Here is a 21618-nt window from a genome sequence, read left to right as displayed (position 1 = left end):
GCACAAAGCAAGCTCAAGATTCAGCTGGCACGGCGCACGTTCCCCGTCCAGCGACAGACCGGCCTGACCGACGTACTAGCATTTTCCCTAGCGGCAAGCAAGCATAGATACCAAGACTATACAACAAGCTAAAATAAAGGCGACACATCGTCGTCAGTCGTCACTCCCCTCCCTACGCCCATGTCCATGGACCATGGCCACTGCACTGCACTGCATGCAGCAGCCGTCGCGGCAGCCCCGACGTACGTGCCTTTGCAATTACATGCATGCATGGGCGACCGATGAACATCGTCCGACACCACCACCGCGGCCGATCCATCCCTTTTGCCTCTTTCCGCTGCGTCCGCCCGGCTTTCCGTAGTTTCCCCGGCGCGTGCTTTGGAGATCCATGGCATGCATGGCCGATCCACACCGCTGTTCCAGCAGCTGCGCTCCTTTAACCTCGCGAAAGCTAGCCATGCATATAATGGCCCGCCCCACTGCTAGCTGCCTGCTTCTGCAGTGCACAGCCGCACAGGGAGGACGACAGCCGGGGGCAGCCATGGCGCCCAAGGACAGAGTGCCTCTCGTCAGTGCCGGGCTCGCGGTGGCGTCGCTGCTGCTGCTCCTGCTTTGCGCCACTCGGTGCGGTAAGTACGTACTGCACTGCACTCACAATCTCACATTAATTAGTCTCACACGCACGAACCAACAGCGAATCATACGGATGCAGCTATCGATGCCGATGCGAATACGATCCTCCTCGTCACAATAATGCTGTAGCACTAGCTAATAAGTAATAGCGAAGCTAAGCGAGGGTTTTTGCTCGTGCTTGAATGAAGCAGAAGCGAGGGCCATGGCGGCGACGGCGAGGCGACTGAGCAGCAGCAGCAGCAGCCCGCTGCTCAACGCGCTGTTCAAGCTCAACTTCATCCGGACGGTGGAGCCAGCGCGCCGCATTCCGACCGCCGGCGACGAGGAAGCCGCGAGCGACATCAACTCGCCGTTCTGCGTCAACCCACCGGACGCGCCGTCGGCCACGACGCCGCCGTTCAAGCCCTTCACGCCTTCGTTCCCGGGCCAGGCGCCACAGCTGCCGCCGATCACCCCCGTGCCGCCGTCCTTCGAGCCCAGCCCGCCGGCGCCGGAGAATGGCGCCTCGGGTGGAGGCCAGGGTGGCGGTCAAGGCCAGGGTGGAGATCAAGGACAGGGAGGCGGTGGAGATCAAGGCCAGGGCGGAGGTCAAAGCCAGGGTGGAGATCAAGGACAGGGCGGAGGGGGTGGAGATCAAGGCCAGGGCGGAGGTCAAAGCCAGGGTGGAGATCAAGGCCAGGGCGGAGGTCAAGGCCAGGGAGGTAGTCAAGGCCAGGGTGGAGGTGGTGGAGATCAAGGCCAGGAAGGCCCACCGGCATCCACGACGCCGAACTCGCCGCCACAGGTCGGTCCGGGGGGCATACCATTCGGATCGGTGCCGCCGAGCCCCATCGTCGTGGTGCCGAGCCCACCAGGATCCGGCCCTGATCCCGGCTCCGGCTTAGGAGGCGGCGGCTCGGGTTCCGACGGCGGTCCGTTCCAGCCGCCGATCATATACCCACCTCCGCTGGCGCCGCCGCTGCCGCCGGGCGCGGGGCAGACGTTGTGGTGCGTGGCCAAGCCCACGGTGCCGGACCCCATCATCCAGGAGGCCATGGACTACGCGTGCGGCGCCGGCGCCGGGTGCGACTCCATCCTGCCCAGCGGCTCGTGCTACCGCCCCAACACCGTGCTCGCGCACGCCTCCTTCGCGTTCAACAGCTACTGGCAGCAGGCCAAGGCGACCGGCGGCACCTGCGACTTTGGCGGCACCGCCACCATCGTCACCAGAGACCCAAGTAATTCAGCAGCAGCTCCTTTACCTTCATTCTTTCAATGTTGTAGATTGTAGACTACTCTGCTTCTGACTAAACTGGTGCATTGCTCCGAGGCTCTGACTGAACTGAACTTCGGTACTTGCCTACAATACCACGATTTCTTCATTCTTGTTTAGCACTCCTAACCACACATTCTAGGTTTTCAAGGAATCGAATTGTTTCCTTTAAATGACTTCGCTCAAGCTGGCATCTTACCTTCTGTTTATCCCCTAAAAATGCCTTCGTGTTCTTGCTACTTGCGTGATAAATCGAACCCTACTGCATTTTCCTCGAGTTAACCGTACTATTCCTTGTTTCATCTCTGCAGGCTACGAGGAGTGCAAGTTTGATCTTATGTGAGGATGGAAGATACGTAGATATGCAGAACAGACTGTAGACCCCGTCCCAGTTCATTTGGGGGGGTATCATTCCTCTTGCTTCTAGGCCACGTCACTCCAGATTTTGTAACTAGCTCTTCTTCACTAGTATTGTTTTGAATTTTGTAAGACCAATCAGGTTCCTTAAAACCTGAAGCCATTTCGAGCTCTCCCCGCGTTTTGCGGTCGTTGTTTTGCAGAAAGGCCCTTCGTCTTTTCGCGATTCAACCCGCCGTCCTCGCCCGAACCCCAATCAGGTTCGGTTGGCGCCCCGTCGCCGTCCCCCGAGCACAAACCCTAGCTTCTTGCCGCCGCCTCCGCCTGCTTCGAAGCCCTTGACTTGCTTCACCGCCGTGACGAGCCTCTCAACAACCTCCGCCACAACGACGGTCACGAGCCCCTCCACCGCCTCCGACTCGTCGCCTCGGCCCACCGCTTTCTTACTAGGGCGGCACCGCTGTTCGCGCAGAGGAACAGAGATGCTGCATCCACATGGACTTCGCCGCCGCTGTCCTCCTCGAATCTACCTCCGCCTCTTCCGCCAACGTCGCTGGCAAGGAGATGTCTGGCCGCCGCCTCGCCCACCGCGCTACCCCAACATGACCTCCTCCTTGCTCTGCAGGAAGTCATACCTCGCGCTCCTCCACATGGTCCCCTGTGTCCCGCTCAGCCGCCTCCTCGACAACATCCAGGAGGTTTTGGTCGCCACCAGGCTCACCCTCCTCTTCCCCGTCGTCCTACTCGCGTTTGCCGCGTGAATCTTCCACTTCAGCTAGGCAAGTCCTCTCCATCTCCCTCTTCCTCCTCCTCCTACTGTCATTGTAACTTTTCCCCTTTAGTATGTGAAATGGTGGTATGTTCTGCGTTTGCAACATGCAAGTTTCACAGATGTTCAAATAATGCAACCAGATATTCATATAATGCACAGAGCCGACAGTGGGGTGTGCGAGGGATTGCTCGTGGTTTTGCTCCTGCATCTCTAGCGTAGTCCGCATCTCGTGCTTCTACCTTCCTGTTTCTATTGATGCATCTGTCTCGAGAGATACACTCAAATCTCCAGCCATCCTCTTCATAAGACAAACAAACTAGGCATTTTGTCCATGGATGTTCATCCTTCAAAGGTTAGTTTGTTACTATGTGTTGTTTGGATATTGTATATCCATTTGCTGTAATGGCACAAAAATTATTCGCTTATAACTGGCAGTGATGCATTTTAATTATGGAAATTAGCATCCCACACATGGCTGTTTAAATGCTACAAAATCCTTGTCTTAGCTGGCATATTTAGCTTTAAGCGATTACGGATGATTTGTGTCCCATTACTTTATGCCAAGTGTTTCAAGTGTAATATGCCTGGATGATGTATATGTCTGAACAGGAAAACCAGTGTTTGTTCTTGATGCAAGAGCCTTCTCAGAAAATATTGAGTTATACCAAATTATATTCACAAGTTTTCAGTTGTCATCAGTTCATCAAGATTATTTATGTACCTGTACCTTTAATGGGAACCTTATTTTTTAACTTTAATGTAATTGAGTTGATCTGGAATTTCATTCTATTTATCCAGCTACCTTGTGGATTCACAGGATGTTGCAACTGGGGGTATCGATACAAATGCAGTAATCTTTGATCGGTCATCTGGTCAAATCTTGTGCACGCTTACTGGTCACTCAAAGAAGGTATTTCCTCATGTGATTTTGAATTTTGTTGTAGTTTGCTGCAAGCTGTAACATTGTAACTTCCATTACACAGATAACCACTTTGAAGTTTGTTCCACGGGATCAACTCTTTGTAACTGGATCAGCAGATAAGGCAATTTCCATTTACCATAGGTTTAAGTAACCACTGGAATAATATGGGGATGCGAGGGATTGCTCGTGGTTTTGCTCGTGCATCTCTAGCGTAGTCCGCATCTCGTGCTACTACCTACCTGTTTCTGTTGATGCATCTCTATGTGATTGTAACAACCAAGAAGCATATGTGGCCTCTATTTAATCCACCATAAAAGAAGTATTTGGCGCGTTGGCCCTATTTCTTTTCCGGTGATCAAGTACACTTGCAATATCAGAAATGGTGCTTTCAACTGTTCCCTTTTAAAATTTATGTCCTATTTTTTTTGTTACAAAATCATGTTCCTGTTTTCATTTTACTCAATCGGATTGCAACTAATACATTTTTTTGTTCAAACTCATTATGTTTTCATGTTTGCATTTTCCTATATTTTTTGCCTTTGTAGAACAGATACTATGGAATTGAGATGTTTGGTTCTACATATATAGTGTAGGCATTGAATAAAATCAGGTCTGCATACTTATTTTTGTGCAATCAAAGTAGCTGTTAGTGGGTTCCTACTTCCTAGAATGACAATGTTGGTTTGGTTGAGAAGGATCTTGGAAATCAGAAAGTCTTGCTCTCAGGCATCAATCTCGATGAGGATGCAAAACCAAGAGGGGACAACTGTGAACAGTGGTCATTGTTCGTCGGCACTGGTAAAACTCTGCACAAATCACCAACAAACGCTTACACTGCACTGAATATAGCAATTTGATAACTTGCAATGGTCTATCTTATTTGAATTATATCTGCTCAGCTCAAGCATCATTGACGTTGGCGCTGGCCTCCTCTGTACAAGGCCAGGGGTAAGTGCCTTCCTCCCCTTTATTAGTTGATTCCTCATCCTCTCTGTCTCTTGTTTGTATTTTGTAGACCTGGATCCGAGATATCGCCAGCTCCCTTTTTTTGTTTTGGCCCTCATTGCTCTTCCCTACCACTAGACACCGTTGTAATAGAGTTGTTGATATCGATGTCGTCCGTGAACTGACTGTCGAGAAGGCCTCCGTGGATACCTAAGGCATGCAGCTCCTCATTACTTTGGTAATTTGTGAATGTCTTGCTTCTGTGAATATTTTATAGTAATTTCCATGTGACTGCATTCACAACTTGGTGTAGTGTGCACAACTTAATGAAATTTATATGTGAATAACTTAAATATTGGTGCCCATTTTAAGGTGTACTGACCCCAAGGCCGGTGCTGTTGACCCCAAGGCCGAGAACAAGGTGCTAGATTGAAGATGGCGCAGAACATTGCCATCTTGCTGCTCGTGCTGAATGTGATCAAGAAGAGGTCTGCAACGTGCTCTGTGATGGTGAAAAAATCCTCGCTGCACTACTTGCTAGATTTCAGTCATTTTGATTTGCTGCTTACATGCTGCATTTTCACGCCCGCATAGGATTAGTTTTGCTTGTCAGTTGTGTCTGACCATCTTCAGCTTATGACTGGACTACAGGCTACAACCATGCTTGTTCGTATATTTAGTATATTTAGCTATGTTTCTTTTTGGCGATTTAGTACCCACTATACCTATGCCTGTGGAAGTCTAGATCACCATCTCTTCAGGAGTAAGCATCTGGCATCTGCTACTTTATTTTAGACATATGTTGCCAGCTTCAGATATGTTCTTGACAACACTACCATCTAGAGAAATGTGAAAATATGTTGTTACATGGGACTATACATACCTACTGTATATTTAGACCTGACACGAATCTAAGTATATAGGAAAACTGCCAACTATTTATTAAAAATATAGACTTATTACATGGAAGGATCGGGTGACAAAGGTATGTGCTTTTCTTTTGGTTGCTATTGTTCAGTTCTCCAATCACTTATCATCTGTGCTTCTCATGCAGGCTATAGAGAAGATAAAATCTGCCAGGAATAAATCATCGCAAGGAAGGTGAGTATCTCTTGGCATCTTGTACAAACTACAAAGTGCAGGTGAGTATATTTGCTTCTTTAAATTGATCTTACTGCCCTAAAACTACTAATTCTCGACTTCATGTGACCAGACTAGATTTTTTTTTAATCCAGTTGCCACCACATCAGCACCACTGCAACGGAAAGTACCTCCAGAAAATGTGACCCCAACTTTCATGATTATATGTTATTCTTAGCCTTCTCTGTAGTCATCAATTCTAGATAGGGCATCTCAGTCTATGCAGGCCAGGTAGCAATTAGGTCAATAGAAGCTGTATCTTACAAGCATGTCCTCGAGACACATGGCAGCACTTTTTCATTTAAAGTCATATGTTACTCATCTAAATGCACTATAGGGTTGTTCTTCTGCATGCCAGTTGTGTTTGAAGAGATTGTGTAAACAAAACTTAATTATTATGGTTGTTAGTTCTTAGTTCATGTCTGTACAACTTCCTCCTGTTCTTTAAAGCATATATGTTGCAAATTTTAAGGCGGTTATGTTGCTGTTTTGCACTTTGCCCGGTAATGTGCTTGATCCAATGGTCGAGCTCAGTGCTTGTGCAAAGCACACATGCTGTCCACGGGAATAGTCACCACAAACGGTTGCAAGTGGAAACCAAAACCTTGTTCGTGGACGGCGGTAATGTTTCACGTGATCTTGTTTATTTGTCTCTGGTCAAGCGCCCGATAGGGCGCCTCTTTTCTAGTACTGTGCAAAGTTGAAACTAGAGGTCATTCCTTGACATATGTGATATAAAGGCTCTTACTCAGACTGCTGTCTGGCATGTTTCGCTTTCACTTTCACCTCTTTTTTTCGCTCAATTATTTTAAGTCAAATATGCTAACGTGATGCTCATGCATTCTCCGGAAATCTTTACTCTCTGGTGTCTAAGCTGTGGGATTTTGTTCTAACTGATCAAGATGGCATCCATCGACACTAACCGTATGTTTAATCTGAGGACAAGTTGAGATGGAGTGCGTGGCTTTTAGTCCTTTTTCTTAGCACGTATTGTAGACTTTTAGTCCTTTTTCTTTGACTATCTCCAACAATGCCTCAAACTAATGCCTCAAATCGAAATATAGGGCTCTACACAGGAAAAACCACTCTAATAGTGCCTCAATTCAACAAATTTTGTCAAAAAACTATAGGGCACCCTCTCAAGTGCCTTAAATATACTACACCGTAGTGGACTGCCCTATAATCTAGATTTGGGGCTTTACTGTTGGAGCAGAGTGTTTTGTTGGTGCCCTAAATTCTATAAAATTTACTTATTTTTAAATTATAAGGTATTTTTATAGATCACGTTGTTGGAGATGCTCTAATCAATACTTTTATTTATTTTTAGATAATAGCATGAAAAACCATATCCAGTAGATCCTAATAAATGCTCCTATTTTTTTGGTGACTCCCAAAACAAGAGCTCCTTCGCACAAATATTAGTCCAATTGTCGACGCCTCAAACCCACGATTTTTGCGTAAGGAACAGAACAGTTCAGCACGTGCGTGCATGGGCCAATAGATGGCTAGCATTTCTAGCGTTCTCTCTATCTTCACAAAGGTTTCTATCTCTTATTGAACGTGTTTTTATATATACTTTAGGGAAATGTTGGAGTTTGATCTGTTTTTTGGATCTAAATTATTGTTAGGGAGGTCTCCAATCTAAATAGTTGTTTGAATGCACTAGAGCTAATAATTAGTTGACTAAAAATTACTAATAAAGTTAGCTAGCTAACCAATAGATAACTAACTTACTAAAAGTAACTAATAACTAAATTATTACTAAGAGTTTTTTTGATAAGACAAGAGGGGCGAGCCCCTACTGAAAATTTTATTAAAACTTTAAAATAACAGAGTTAGAAGCAGACAGAAAAGAAGATTACAAAGGATAAAACAACCTAACTACAAAGGGAAAAGGAAAAGATACGAGGTCTGCTGCCAAAGCTGAAGCCATGCAGGAATTGTCGAATCAAAACGACCTTTAGCCCTCAGCATGACAAGATGAAGTTCCCTTGCAAACTCATTTTGGCAATGTTGCACAGTCGGGGCTTTATTCTGAAAAAGACATGCATTACGAGTTTTCCAAATGCTCCAGTTCATGAGAATGACAATTTCCATAGAGAATGAAACATTGAGTTGTTGCATTAGGTTTACTGCAGCGGCCTCAGGATTATCAATTCTGGGAGACGTCAAACCAATAGAAGTCCAACAAGCCTTTGCAAAGTTACACTTGAGGAAAAGATGGTAAAGAGTTTCTTCCTTTTGCCAGATGCAGTTCTCACAAGTGTAGGACTCGAGGTTCATATTCTTCCTTTTCAGCATATCTCTTGTATTGAGTCTGTTTTTTAGCCAAAGCCCAAAAAAAGACCTTATGCTTTGGTTGACACTTGTTTTTCCAAAGCGATCTGAAGATCTGGTGAATCTGGGTCTGACCCATCAAATGCTTATACGTTTTTTTAGAGAAAATGTCTGCTCGCCAAATGAGGAGATAGAATGGACCCGAGTAATTTCTGGCCCAATTCACAGTTCAGTCCAACAGAGCCGTGGCTCCTTCTCGCTCGCTCTCTTTCTCTCGCGACTCCCACCGCCGCCTGGCGCCGCCACACTCGGCCGCACTGCTCGCCTGCCCGTTCGGTTGCGCCGCTCACCCGCCCGCTCAGCTGCGTCGTCGCTGACCGCCCCGCTCGGACACTCCACGTCCATCCCCCGTCGGTCCGTCGCGGCGCCGCCACAACTGCTTTGCGAATCGGCGACCTGTTGCCGGCGACAGGACGCGGGAAGGCAGCCAGCCATCCAGCCTCTTCCTACGTCTGAATCTGAGAGACGTTGGCTGAGATCCATCTATCTTGCCGTTTCCTGGCGGTGAGCAACGCTAGCGCGCATGTCGTCGCGGCTGTGCGTGAAGAACCTGCCCAAGGGCGCCGACGAGAGGCGGCTGCGGGATGTGTTCTCGCGGAAGGGCGAGGTCACCGACGCCAAGGTCATCCGAACAAAGTAAGCAAGCTGAGCAATCTCTTACTCACCTTTGTATTTTTCAGTGCAAAGAATCTGCATGTAATTGAGCTTTTGCTTTTGGTCAGGGATGGCAAGAGTCGGCAGTTTGCATTCATTGGTTACAGAACCAATGAAGAGGCAGATGAGGCACTCAAGTATTTCAACAATACATACATCGACACTTGTAAGATCACCTGCGAGGTATTAATTGTTTTCAACATTTTTTCTCCTTGGTGCCGTGGTATCAGTTTGGTGAATTGTCTGCACTAGATTGAATGGGACAGTGATGAGTTTGGATTAGGAATATCTGTACCTTACATCTGTCTTCATGGTATTTGGCAGGTTGCCCGAAAAATTGGTGACCCTGATGCTCCTCGCCCTTGGAGCCGCCATTCTTTAAAGAAGTCTGAATATGGTAGTAAAGACAAGAATAATGCTGGAGCTGTTGATGCACCACCTAAAGGTTCCAACGCACAAGGAACATCGGCTCATGCTAGTGGTTCTAAAGGCAGTGTAGCTAATGATCCCAAGTTTCTAGAGTTCCTTGAAGCTATGCAGCCCCGTTCTAAAGCCAAGATGTGGGCAAATGATACAGCTGCTACTCTTGACACTGCTGCAAAAGATAGTGTAGTAGCCGCTAAAGAATCTAAGGGACCTCTAAAAAATGTTCTGACCTCTGAGAACGATTCATCTTCTGAAGACACTTCTGATGAGAAAGTGGCAAATGATTTGTCTTCCGAAAATGCTTCGGAGCAGCTAAAGACAGAGAATAAACAAGACAAGAATATGACTGATGCAGATTTCTTCAAGAGTAAAGTCAAGAAAAATTGGTCAGATTCTGAATCTGATGACGAAGGTTCTGCTCACCAGTCAAATACCACCACTGATGATGAAGACTCGTCAGATGAATCACAAGATTCAGATAACCAGTTGGCAGATACTAAGGGCGATCCTGACAAGAGAAACATTGTGGACAAGGACACTCTTGTGGAGAATACTGACTTGCAAGAGCCGGAGGATCTTGACAACAAAGAGAGTGAAGATCTTGATGGCAGACCAAGAGGAACTGAAATTCATGAAGATCAAGAAAGGGCAGATGAAAACGGTGCTCCAATTACTGATGAAAAGAAGTTGGCCCTGGAGACTGGTCGTCTATATATCTGCAACCTTCCATATGCAACCAGGTATGTGGACATGCCCTTGTCTGCTCATGTTACCTTGAATCATTGTTTTGTGTGTTGTGTATATTCATGACACAGCTGCATAGTTTTTTTTTAAAAGGATCTTGTTGCTTATTTTCTCAGCGAAGATGATTTAGTGGAGCTGTGCCGCCAATATGGTGATGTGGAACAGGCACATATTGTTGTCAATAAAGCCACAAAGATCTCAACTGGTAGAGGCTATGTGCTTTTTAGCCTTCCGGACTCAGCAGTCAGGTACAGATTAAAAATTGCAATGTATACTTGTGAACTTTAGGAGCTAGGACTCGCGACAGGGAGCTTTCTTGCAACGTGTCAATCTTCCTTTGGATATTCTTATTTATTTAAGACAATTCACCTTACTTGGCTCAAATTTATTTTGCTTTTTATTATCCTGCACGTAGTTCATACTTGTCCCTACATAATTACTAAGAAGATATTAAAGATTTGAGGGCAAAGCTGATCGATGTCTCAAACTTGTCCAATTCAATAATGAATGTATTAATCATAATTTGAGACACAATCACAGTATCACACCAAAGAAATGCACTTTTGTGATCTTTAGGACACAGTCGAATCTAGGACGTATCCTTTTTAAGACTACACGTGCAAGTTTCATACACTTCCTAGTTACTGAACATTCATCAATATGTGAGCTAGAAGTTTGTCTGAGACATGTTTTACTATCCATGCTTGTGTTGCGTTGCTTGCTTAAAGGTACATTGACCATTATATACCTCTAATGATGAACTGTTATTTTTGGCAGGGCACTTGATGAACTAGATAACTCAAGCTTTCAGGGACGAGTGTTACGTGTTAAGGCTGCTAAACCGCTAAATAAGTTGGAGTAAGAAAGTAGAGTTCCGTTTGTATTCTTACTTCTTAAATTAGTTACACCTGTAGTTTATACTGATTTGCTATTGAATTGTCAAGGTCTTTTCATGAAACTGCTGTGGAGAAAGTAAGTCTCAAGCAGAAAAGGTTGGAACAAAAGAAAGCTTCTGAGATCAGTGGGGATACAAGAGCATGGAACAGCTTTTATATGCGTCAAGATACTGTATGGTTCTCTCACATATTTGACATCAACTGTTTTTTTGTCTGTTCAGTGTCAACTCAATACTCCTCTGATATGTTGTTTCTGAGATAATGTAGATAGATACTGGCCCACATGATCTTGTCAAGCATGTCTAATGATTGGGCTCTGCTTTTTCGTTTAGGTTGTTGAAAACATTGCAAGGAAGAATGGTATCAGTAAGAGTGAGTTACTCGATAGAGAAGCAGATGATCTTGCTGTTCGTATTGCTCTTGGTGAGACACACGTCATTGCAGAGACTAAGAAATTTCTATCAAGGTCTGGAGTTAATGTTGCTGCATTGGAAGAACATGCTTCTAAACGAAATGAGAAGTTCAAAAGAAGCAATTATGTGATATTAGTAAAGAACTTGCCATTTAATTCTACTGAGGAAGAACTCGCGACACTGTTTCAGAAACATGGTAGTTTGGATAAAATCATTCTACCTCCAACGAGAGTGTTTGCCTTGGTATGTTAGTATATTCCACTTGTGTTATCCAGCTGTTTTTATATATTGCAGCAACTTATGTTTTTACTGCACTTGACTTTTTTTTAAACTTCTGTCACTTGCCATCTTGAGTGTCTAAATTGCACAAATATTGCCACTTGAGCTTATTTATCTTGAATTACATTTTTTGTGTGTCAGGTAGTCTTTGTTGAAGCAACTGAAGCCCAATACGCATTCAAAAAACTACTATATACACGATATAAGTAAGTTCCTGCAATATATTTAGTTTTTTATTTATTTCAGTGACTATCACAGCTCACAAACTTTTGCATTTGCAAGTGATTTATCCTTTTTCCCTCTATGAAGATATACCAGCTCCGATTCTTTTGGCAGTTGGTGTATCTACAGTTATTTATATAATTTTATCAACTACTTAATTGAGCTTAAGATAAGTTGCTGTGATTATTTGGTTCTTTCTTATGGTTATATCATGTTATTTGGTCGCTTGCTAGCTTGATTTTTTATTTTCACAGATGCATGTCTGTATCTTAGTCTCTTGTGGTGCAGGGATACTCCTCTGTATTTGGAGTGGGCACCTGAAAACATATTGTCTCCTACCTCAGCACCGGTGGATGAGGAAGTAAAAAACGAAGTTGGCGAGCGTATTCTTACTAAAGCTAATATAGATCAAACTGTAGAAGGAGTAAGCGCTGAAGAGATTGATCCAGATAGAGTGGAGGTTTGAAGCTTCAACTTAATTGCATGAATATCATTTTTATTTGTATGCTTGGCCCTCATATCTCTTTACTACACGCATATGGTAGGGTTTCATATGACAAAAACTTGTGTTCCCAAGTATGCACCTATTTTTGCATGTGAATTGCAGCATTCCAAGATTGCTTAAAATTATCTAGTTGCTTCGCATTGGAACCAATTTCTATTCTTAAAAGGTACCATCATTCATTGCAGTCACGATCTGTGTTTGTCAAGAACTTAAATTTCAAGACAACAGATGAATCATTGAAGCAGCATTTCAGTACAAAGCTAAAGAGTGGCAGTCTTAAAAGTGCAACGGTATGGATTATTGTATGTGCTCTTACTATGTATATCAGGAGCATACTGTTTTATCCATTTTCTTTGTCTGTCTTTAGGTGAAGAAGCATGTTAAGAAGGGCAAGAATGTTTCAATGGGATTTGGTTTTGTTGAGTTTGACTCTGTTGAAACTGCTACCGGTGTGTGCAAGGATCTACAGGTAACACCCATCCCTCCTCTTTTGTTTTCCTTTTTTCGCCTCTTTCCCTTAGATGCTCATATAGATGTGCAGCATGCTAAATGTTTCTTTGGTTCATAGGGAACGGTTCTGGATGGACATGCTTTGATCTTGCAACTGTGTCATGTGAAGAAAGATGGTCAAGCGGCAAAGAAGAATGGCAAGGATAAAAGTTCAACAAAACTGCTCGTGCGAAATGTAGCATTTGAAGCAACTGAGAAGGACTTGAGGCAGTTATTTAGTCCGTTTGGCCAGGTCAGTGTTCTCTCTTTTCATCTGAATTTAGCGCAAGTCCTAACTTGGGACCAATGGTAGTTAATGAGGTTACATTTTGTTCAATATTAGCCAAGTCCGTCTTTTCAGTTCTCATTGATCAGGAAAAAAAGAGTACTACCTCCGTTCCCGAATATTTGTCGTCCGCTAGTTCATTTTTGAACTAAAACGCGACAAATAAAAAAGAACGGAGGGATTACATTAGTTTCAAGTTGATAAGTAATTTTACTCTTTCCCCCCAGGAATCTTATGATTTGAATTCATTAAAATTGAAATTTGTAGATCAAAAGCCTCAGGTTGCCTATGAAGTTTGGTAGCCACAGAGGTTTTGCGTTTGTGGAATACGTCACAAAACAAGAGGCCCAGAACGCTCTACAAGCCCTCGCAAGCACTCATCTCTATGGTCGACACCTGGTAAGTGATCAACATGTCTTCCTCGAGCTTGCAATCTACTTTAGTACGTCGTAACAAATTATAAATCGAACTTCCTGGCTCCGCTCCAGGTGATTGAGCGAGCAAAGGAAGGAGAGACTCTCGAAGAACTGCGGGAGAGAACTGCCGCACAGTTTGTGGACGAAAGCAGCGGTTTCCAGAGCTTGTCCAGTAAGAGGAAACGGAGCATTCTCGTGGACGAAGGCTCCGTTAAAGTTTCAAGAATAGCAGAGTGATTATCTTGAGCGAGCACCTGAAATTTTTGACCAATGTTATGCAATAGTACCAGTTCGTTAGGGGGGGAAATGGGTTATCTTAGGTTGTTTAATGTTTGTGTGCTGTTTTAGAGCTGAGGAAAAGAAATGCTGAAAAGAATCTCACATCTTAATGCAAGAGCTGTCTAAATGCAAGCATATTTCTACAGCCTGTCGGGTCTCCAGCAAGCATATTTATACAGCACGATCTCAAATTTTATACACCACTGAACTGACCACGTCTCAATCTAATATATTCTCTCTCTCTCTATTGCTGTGTATACTAATCTGTAATACACTGTGACACCTTATCGCTGGCCACCATTTACAAATCTCGAGACTCGGTCGAGGAGAGATGGCTTTGGATAGCTTCAGCAACTGTGTGGAAAAGTCAGGTACTTTATGCTGCATTCTCATCACGTGAAGGTGAAGCCGAAGACGTTGTCACCTGTCTAGCTACGCTTGCTGGGCCTCCTCCGTCCTCAGCGGCTGGTTCTCGCTATGCTGGCTGTCGAGGGGCATGCACTGCGCCATGATCTCCGAGTCCATGTATCGCTGCAACAGAAGACACCAAAAAGAAAGAAAGGATGAACCAGCTGTGTCTGTGTCTGCCTGGATTTAGGAAGGGATTGCCCGGTCCCTACCCTGAGCCTGAACTTGTAGAACACTGAACACGTATCCGGCGATGCTGGCGCCGGCGACGCACGACAGGACCAGTGCGGTGACGAGCACCCCAAACGCCGACATGTTCTTGGCTGGACGTTGAGCAGCAGGCAGCTGATTATTAGCTAACTCTTCAGCGGCATCAAGAAGAACAACACAAGAGGAGGAGGAGCAGGAAGGAGGAGGACTAGAGAGGTGGCTGATGATGGCTCCACCAGTGCAGGTGCCTTCGACGACGTGCAGCGCCATTGCCGTGTTTCTTGGTTTAGCGAATCCTGTAGTTCGTTGAAGGCGGAGACGCCATGGAATTTATGGAAGGTGGCAGAGAGGAGGCGAGGGAGGAGACCGAGCAAATTCTTTGGCAGTTTGCGCGCGAATAAATTGATAAACTGAGGTATGGTGATCGGTGAAAGGCGTTGACCTCTAAAATTATGTTGTGAAGTGTATTACTTACCTTAAAGAAAGGGGTTGTTTGGTATGGTGTCTAATACGCCACAACATGTCTAACTTATCAGTCTAAACTTTTCTTCAATTCGATAAACTTTTCTTCAATTTAAGCAACTAAGGTTAGATAGATTATGACGTCTCAGCTAACTCTTTTATTTCACCTCAACCCCCTCCCAAAAAAGCAAAAACAAGAAAATTTTGGGGAGGGGAGGGGGCGTGAATGACATGCTTGCATTGCACAACATGGTACCATAAATTTGTTTGAACCATTATTACAATTTTTTAATCAATAGGGTCGAGGAACGAGAAACGAGACATGTTATCTATAAAAAAAAATTATATGGTGATAACAAAAATGGCCCCACATACCTAGGTCGACTATGGTTTAAACAGTAAATTTACATGGTGATAACAAAAATGACCCCGCATACCTAGGTCGACTATGGTTTAAACAGTTCGTTGGCGATACTTACATGGATAACTTGCACTGGCAACCAATTGGGGTCACTGGTCAGTCAGCGGGTGGGGATAGTGAGGCAACTGGGCGTGTGGACTAAAACTGCATGGACAATGACGATTTCAAATGCAAGACCGACTCAAAAGACCTATTCATCGTAGCCACGTAATACAGAGAACTAACACTAGATTTTGAAGCATGCTACAAAAAACACTAGCTCTTGAAGCATGCTAAAAAAACCCTGCCCAGTCCTCGTCCTCAGTACTGCGCATGACGTTCGTGAACGCGAAGTCAACTCTGATTTCATGTTGTTTCACTTTCACGATCAGGATGATGTGCACATGAGTACGCGAGCACCAGTGGACTGGTAATAATTTAATTTTATAAGAACCTGTGGCAACCCCATATCTATGAGTGACTAGGCCTGCAAATGGGGTGGGTGTAAATGGGTATTTTAGGTGGGGTTAAGAAATGATTTTGTTTTGGTGGGTTGTGATGGGTTTTAATTATTAATGAGTTGGGTTGGGTGGGTTTATTTTATATTGCGGGTCAAAATGGTGGATACCCATGGGTATAGATGGATTTGTATAGGTATAGGTTTCCATGAGTATTCACCAATCAGACTACCACCTACAATCAGACTATACTATACCATTTTATCAGTACCATTTTATTTAAAAATGTGACCAACTATAAAGTTGCATAACTTTTTGATATCTACAAATTCTATTTTAATAGTTTCTACATCCGAGACCGTTTACAAAATTTTAATTTTAAATTTAAAAACTTCACACGAATTTTTCAATGATAAGATGATTTCAAATAAAAAGTTGACAATTGCAAAGTTTCATAACATTTCAAGACCTACAACTTTTATTTTGGTGGTTTTTCCATCCGAGGTAATTTGAAAAATTTAAAATTCAAAATTCAAACATAGTTTTGCATGGCAAGATGATTTCAAACCAAAACATTGTCAACTACAAAGTTTCATAACTCTTCAATACCTATAACTTTCATGTCGGTGGTTTTTTCTTTCGAGGTTGTTTTCAAAATTCAAATTTTAAATTTTTTAAATTCAGGCATAATTTTCGTTGACAATATGACTTCAAATGAAAAAGTTGTCAACTACAAACTTTTATAACTTTTCAAGATCTACAAAGTTTATTTTGGTTGTTTGATCATTTATTCATCTCACATGATAGTTCTAACAATATGCACAAATTCTATACATATATCTCGTAGTTCCATAAACTATGAGAGAGATATAGGTCGTATGAACAAATTTATTTTTAGTTTATCATATGAAGAAATGTTCGAAATATAAAATGTACATCATGATGAGTTATACAAATTTGTAGTTGAAAACTTTTTTATTTAAATTAATTTACTGCTTTAAAATGTGATTTTTAAAATATGTATGCAGTTGGCTTGATGTGAGACAATAAGCTAAACCCACGGGTTTTCCATGGGTTTCCACCCAATTACGGGTCGGTTTGGGTTGAGTTTAACTTTCCTCTAGTATTTTTGGTTGGGTGTGGGATGGATATCAAAGTAATTAGATTTAGGTATGGGTGGGAGTGGATTGGATTTTTTGCCATTAGCAGGCCTATGAGTGACAACAAATGACAGTTCATATGCTCCCTAAGTGCTCGACATCAGGCCCTGTTTGGCACAGCTTATTTTCAGCTTCTTCATAATTTAAGCAGAAGTTCTACCAAACAGCTAGCTTTTGCAGCAGCTTATCAGTTCAGCTGCTTCTCAAAATACACTAAAAACAGCCAACAAACAGAAGCTGCTTTTTACCAGTTTTTCAACAAGCAGCAGCTGTGCCAAACAAGGCCATTGTTTCCAAACATGGTTCACCACGATACAATGTGAAAATGAAACCAAATCTCAGCAATTTGAGTACTTGACATTTATACCCGCAGAACAGAAACAGCTGATAGGTCAGCACTATCCTTTTTTCGTACCCATTTCAACATATTTAATAGTAGGTCACCCACGAATGGACTTAGGTAGGTGCACCACATGACATGACTGCAGTGCGTTTGTTTTACAAACTGGGAACAAAACTGCATGATTTATCATACACTCCTCTACTTCTTAAAAGAAAACTTTCCCTTCTTCCTAGCTTTTCTCTTGTCTTTCTTGATCTTCAAATGAAGCTGCACCTTCTTCTTGCTAATGCTGCCAAGTGGCCTCAAGAAGGTCTTAGACCTGTTGTTCCCTGCATCAGACATCTCCACATCTGCATTCATGTGAACACAGAACACATCAGTTGAGGGATAACAAAATAAGGCGCAACTGAGGTTGCAGGAAGAGAAAACAGGATCCACAACTGGTAGATGTACTACAAGTTTCCTCGATTAGGTGCCTCAGGATACATTGACAGGCATTCATAATTGGGAGCCAAAGTCAAATAACAGTTTGCGTGTTTTTAAATTGAATGGCATACCCAAGTGAAAAAGTGCTGATTATGGTAACTGTCACTGTTCATGCGAAATACCATAGAACTGATTAGTTCCTTTCGCACATGTGCTAAGGTCACCAAATTTCTAAACGAGACTGAAACAAATATCAATTTGGTAGTAGCCATTTTTTTTCAAATAGGTACAATCAGGGCTTAAATGCAAATTCATACATGCCACCTTATCCATAGATCTCTACAATCAGGTCAATAAGGTGGCAACTGGTAGCAGAATTCCAAAGCCTCTCCAATCAACAAAGACCTAGGCTTGAGGGCATGCAATTCGCAGAGGTATCTTAAGTTCTTGTTCCAGGATTAAGCTAACAACACACTCGTTTCGGAGCTAATGTGTTCCCTTTTTTAAAAAAGAGTGAGCGTTCTGGTTGTTACTGCATGCTTTGATCAAGAAGCATAAATCATTGTCACATCGGGATCAAAACCACAGTTCCCACCCTCAGTTCAGATATACAAAACCAGTAATGCAGCTTGGTATACAAAACCTGCTGAGCCACCACACCTTGTTGATAATTTCTGCAAATACCCAGTAGGCATCTGCTTCTCCTTACTAGTATAACCAATTAACCATAGTGTTTTAACAGATAACAAAGTGAGCTGTGAATGAACAACTAGCACACAAAGCGTAGAGGAATTACGATTCCCTCCTGAAATAACAGGAGGCAGTCCACGGCTGGTGAATCAGGAAAGTTTTAGAGGGCTTACCCATAGCCGAGGCCGAGCTAGCTGCGCGGGAGCTGCCGGCATCCTGGGATGGCGGGGGCCCGCGGACCGGGAGCGGGGCAGCAGCTAGGGCGGCGGCCTGCGCGGCGAGCTTGGCGGCCTCCTTCTTGTCGTAGAACGGCTCCGCTATCTCCCGGCGCAACGTCCGAAGCCGCTTCTCGCGTTTGGATCGCAGAGACTTCGCCATCGCCGGCTCGCCGCCGCAACGAGCGAAGCTAGGGTTTGGGGTTCGGCGAAACAAGAGGCGGAGTAGTTTGGCCTTGCTTTGGTTTTATAGGAAGAAGGGGTTATCTGAACTTGGGCTGGGCTTACTTTTTGAAAACGTAATATGGGATGGGATGGGTTTATTAATCCACGTAGGAATTGACGATGCCACCAAATTGGACGGGATGGGCCACCTCTTTTTTCTAGACCGAGCCAAATCGGTGTTTATGGAACTCAGGAACCTGAACTTAACAAACATCCAAACAAAGAAAACGCCACCCGCCGTCAAATGCTCTTTTTTCTAGCCTCCGGTGTAAGTATTGATACATTTTGGAACGAGTAAAATGCACTAGCTCTCTAAACTTGTAGCGTTGTATTATCTCAAGTTCGGCTAGGCGGCCGCTAGGCGGCGACTAGGCGCGCCTAATCACTAATCGTTGGGCTGCCGCGTAGCCTAGGGCGTTGCGCGGTGTCTAGGCGGGCGCATCGCCTAGGCGGCGCTCAGCCGTGCCTCCGCGGCGATTTTGCGGCACGCACGCGCCGAAGGCGGCCGCGTAGGCGGGCGGCCCGGCTGCACTGCCGATTTTTCGGCTACCAGCGGAATCGCGCGCTACACCCGCGTCGGGCGCGGGAAAATCCACACGCCGCGCGGGAAGAATACCTTCGCGCCGGGCCGTCTTGCTCCCGCTCGCGCTCCCGCTCGTCCTCCTCCGCGGCTCCACCTGTGACGTGCGCCGGAGGAAGTTCAGCCGCCGGCCTCCCTCCTCCCCGCCGGCCCTGCTTCCTGCCAGTGCCGGGCCTGCTGTCGACGGCGCACCCCTCCCCGTCGGCCACCCCACTCCCCAAGGTGAGTTCTCCTCCCCCGCCGGTTGCTCCCCTCCCTGCTCATCCCCCTCCGCCAGCAGCTCCCCTGCGGGCGCGGCCTCCCCTGCTTTCCTCCCCTAGCAGGTATGTTCTTTCAATGCAACTTCTGTCCATCTGCTAAAATCTGTGCATATTCAAAAATCAAAACCACATTCATTGTTCCATATGCTATTAAGATTCATGAATATATGCTAAAATTTGCCCATCTGTGTATCACCTTTTTAAATCTGTAGGATGTAATGTCATCTTTTTTATCACTTTACTTGCACCAGATAGTTGATTTAAGGCTATTTCTAAAGTTAGTTCGACCCTGCTTGCTTTTATATTTGTAGACTTGGATACAAAAGAAAGGATGTCATCAGAAACTGCAGCTGCACCTTCTGAAACTGAAGCAGCTAGAGCGAATCTCCTAAAAAGAAATTCAGATGATGTTGGATGGGAATATGGTGTTCTTGTTGATGCTAACAACAAAGACAAAGTGAAGTGTAAGTTCTGTGACAAGGAGATGAGGGGAGGGATTTATAGGTTGAAGGAGCATCTTGCCCATTGAAAGAGAATTAGGCTTACATCTATTTTCTAATTGATTTTGGTGGTTGAATTGTCCAACACAAATAATTGGACTAACTAGTTTGCTCTAGTCTATAAGTTCTACAGGTGCCAAAGGTTCACAATAAGCCAATAAAAAGACCAAGAAAAGGGTTCAATCAAAAGAGCAAGGGACAACCGAAGGCTGCTCTGGTCTGGCGCACCGGACTGTCCGGTGTGCCACCGGACAGTGTACGGTGCACCAGGAGACTCCAAGCTGAACTCTTCACCTTCGGGAAATCTCAGAGGCGCTTCGCTATAATTCACCGGACTGTCCGGTGCACCACCGGACAGTGTCCGGTGCCCCAAGGGAGAGCAACTCTGAACTCGCCAGCTTCGGGAATCCGCTCCGCTAAAATTCACCGGACTGTCCGGTGAGTCACCGGACTGTCCGGTGTGACAGCGGGGCAACGACTACTTCAATCGCAACGGTCGTCTGCAACGCATTAAATGCGCGCCAGCGCGTGCAGAGGAGCAGAGCACGCGTAGGTGGCACACCGGACAGTCTACAGGGCCTGTCTGGTGCACCACCGGACAGCCAGGCGGGCCCACAAGACAGAGCTCCAACGGTCGAACCCTAACGGTCTGCTGACGTGACTGGCGCACCGGACAGTGTCCGGTGGCGCACCGGACTGTCCGATGCGCCCGTCGACTGCAGCCTCCACCAACAGTCAAGTTTGGTGGTTGGGGCTATAAATACCCCAACCACCCCCACATTCAAGGCATCCAAGTTTTCCACCTTCCAACTACTTATAAGAGCTCTAGCATTCAATTCTAGATACACCAAAAAGATCAAATCCTCTCCAAATTCCACTCAAAGCTTTAGTGATTAGAGAGAGTGATTGTTGTGTTCATTTGAGCTCTTACGCTTGGATTGCTTCTTTTTCTCATTCTTTCTTGCGATCATCTCAATTGTAATCAAGGCAAGAGACACCAATTGTGTGGTGGTCCTTGCGGGGAAGTTTGGTTCCCGGTTGATTGAGAAGAGAAGCTCACTCGGTCCGAGGGACCGTTTGAGAGAGGGAAAGGGTTGAAAGAGACCCGGTCTTTGTGACCACCTCAACGGGGAGTAGGTTTGAGAAAACCGAACCTCGGTAAAACAAATCCTTGTGTCTCACTTCTCTATTCGCTTGCGATTTGTTTTTACGCCCTCTCTCGGACTCGCATTATATTTCTAACGCTAACCCGGCTTGTAGTTGTGATTAACTTTGTAAATTTCAGTTTCGCCCTATTCACCCCCCTCTAGGCGA

General features: G+C 44.8%; 4 protein-coding genes across 7 annotated transcripts; 2 read left to right on the top strand and 2 right to left on the bottom strand.

The window, feature by feature from the left end:
* Positions 1–201: 201 nt before the first annotated feature.
* LOC100192797 (Carbohydrate-binding X8 domain superfamily protein) lies at positions 202–4275 on the top strand. 2 transcript variants are annotated; one of them, NM_001137990.1, is made up of 4 exons: positions 300–629; positions 825–1850; positions 3832–3924; positions 3998–4275. In NM_001137990.1, exons 1-3 carry the CDS (start codon positions 389–391, stop codon positions 3873–3875), a joined length of 1311 nt encoding a protein of 436 aa, NP_001131462.1. In that variant the 5' UTR covers positions 300–388; the 3' UTR covers positions 3876–3924; positions 3998–4275. The 2 variants fall into 2 exon arrangements, with proteins under 2 accessions (XP_020400455.1, NP_001131462.1); XM_020544866.1 differs by lacking the exons at positions 3832–3924; positions 3998–4275 and adding an exon at positions 2197–2416 and having other exon boundaries at positions 202–629.
* Positions 4276–8475: 4200 nt separating this feature from the next.
* On the top strand, positions 8476–14167 carry LOC100279860 (nucleotide binding). 2 transcript variants are annotated; one of them, XM_008663597.3, is made up of 14 exons: positions 8476–8994; positions 9081–9195; positions 9337–10178; positions 10299–10430; positions 10960–11040; positions 11127–11250; positions 11411–11734; positions 11912–11976; positions 12266–12452; positions 12683–12787; positions 12865–12966; positions 13066–13239; positions 13540–13671; positions 13761–14167. In XM_008663597.3, the coding sequence occupies exons 1-14, from the start codon at positions 8882–8884 to the stop codon at positions 13923–13925; spliced, it is 2661 nt and encodes an 886-aa protein (XP_008661819.1). In that variant the 5' UTR covers positions 8476–8881; the 3' UTR covers positions 13926–14167.
* A 105-nt stretch (positions 14168–14272) lies between these two features.
* LOC103642048 (uncharacterized) lies at positions 14273–15050 on the bottom strand. Its single transcript, XM_008665359.2, has 2 exons — positions 14588–15050; positions 14273–14498 (listed from the first exon to the last, which is right to left on the bottom strand). The coding sequence occupies exons 1-2, from the start codon at positions 14853–14855 to the stop codon at positions 14443–14445; spliced, it is 324 nt and encodes a 107-aa protein (XP_008663581.1). The 5' UTR covers positions 14856–15050; the 3' UTR covers positions 14273–14442.
* Positions 15051–17392: 2342 nt separating this feature from the next.
* LOC100275674 (uncharacterized) lies at positions 17393–18957 on the bottom strand. 2 transcript variants are annotated; one of them, NM_001329232.1, is made up of 2 exons: positions 18698–18948; positions 17393–17758 (listed from the first exon to the last, which is right to left on the bottom strand). In NM_001329232.1, exons 1-2 carry the CDS (start codon positions 18900–18902, stop codon positions 17607–17609), a joined length of 357 nt encoding a protein of 118 aa, NP_001316161.1. In that variant the 5' UTR covers positions 18903–18948; the 3' UTR covers positions 17393–17606. The 2 variants fall into 2 exon arrangements, with proteins under 2 accessions (NP_001316161.1, NP_001145312.2); NM_001151840.2 differs by having other exon boundaries at positions 17456–18957.
* Positions 18958–21618: the final 2661 nt, after the last annotated feature.

Source organism: Zea mays, chromosome 10 (genome assembly GCF_902167145.1).
Source record: "Zea mays cultivar B73 chromosome 10, Zm-B73-REFERENCE-NAM-5.0, whole genome shotgun sequence".
Taxonomy (NCBI): domain Eukaryota; kingdom Viridiplantae; phylum Streptophyta; class Magnoliopsida; order Poales; family Poaceae; genus Zea; species Zea mays.
This window is presented reverse-complemented; position numbering and strand designations above follow the sequence as displayed.

Excerpts from the sequence above, each read along its gene's own strand:
- LOC100192797 (NM_001137990.1), top strand. The coding sequence starts at position 389 with ATGGCATGCATGGCCGATCCACACCGCTGTTCCAGCAGCTGCGCTCCT. Across the intron at positions 630-824 it reads GCTTTGCGCCACTCGGTGCG|AAGCGAGGGCCATGGCGGCG; the intron begins GTAAGTACGTAC and ends TGAATGAAGCAG. Across the intron at positions 1,851-3,831 it reads CATCGTCACCAGAGACCCAA|GATGTTGCAACTGGGGGTAT; the intron begins GTAATTCAGCAG and ends GTGGATTCACAG.
- LOC100279860 (XM_008663597.3), top strand. The coding sequence starts at position 8,882 with ATGTCGTCGCGGCTGTGCGTGAAGAACCTGCCCAAGGGCGCCGACGAG. Across the intron at positions 11,735-11,911 it reads CAACGAGAGTGTTTGCCTTG|GTAGTCTTTGTTGAAGCAAC; the intron begins GTATGTTAGTAT and ends TTTGTGTGTCAG. Across the intron at positions 13,672-13,760 it reads ATCTCTATGGTCGACACCTG|GTGATTGAGCGAGCAAAGGA; the intron begins GTAAGTGATCAA and ends GCTCCGCTCCAG.
- LOC103642048 (XM_008665359.2), bottom strand. The coding sequence starts at position 14,855 with ATGGCGCTGCACGTCGTCGAAGGCACCTGCACTGGTGGAGCCATCATC. Across the intron at positions 14,499-14,587 it reads TCTACAAGTTCAGGCTCAGG|CGATACATGGACTCGGAGAT; the intron begins GTAGGGACCGGG and ends CTTCTGTTGCAG.
- LOC100275674 (NM_001329232.1), bottom strand. The coding sequence starts at position 18,902 with ATGGCGAAGTCTCTGCGATCCAAACGCGAGAAGCGGCTTCGGACGTTG. Across the intron at positions 17,759-18,697 it reads TAGCTCGGCCTCGGCTATGG|ATGTGGAGATGTCTGATGCA; the intron begins GTAAGCCCTCTA and ends ACATGAATGCAG.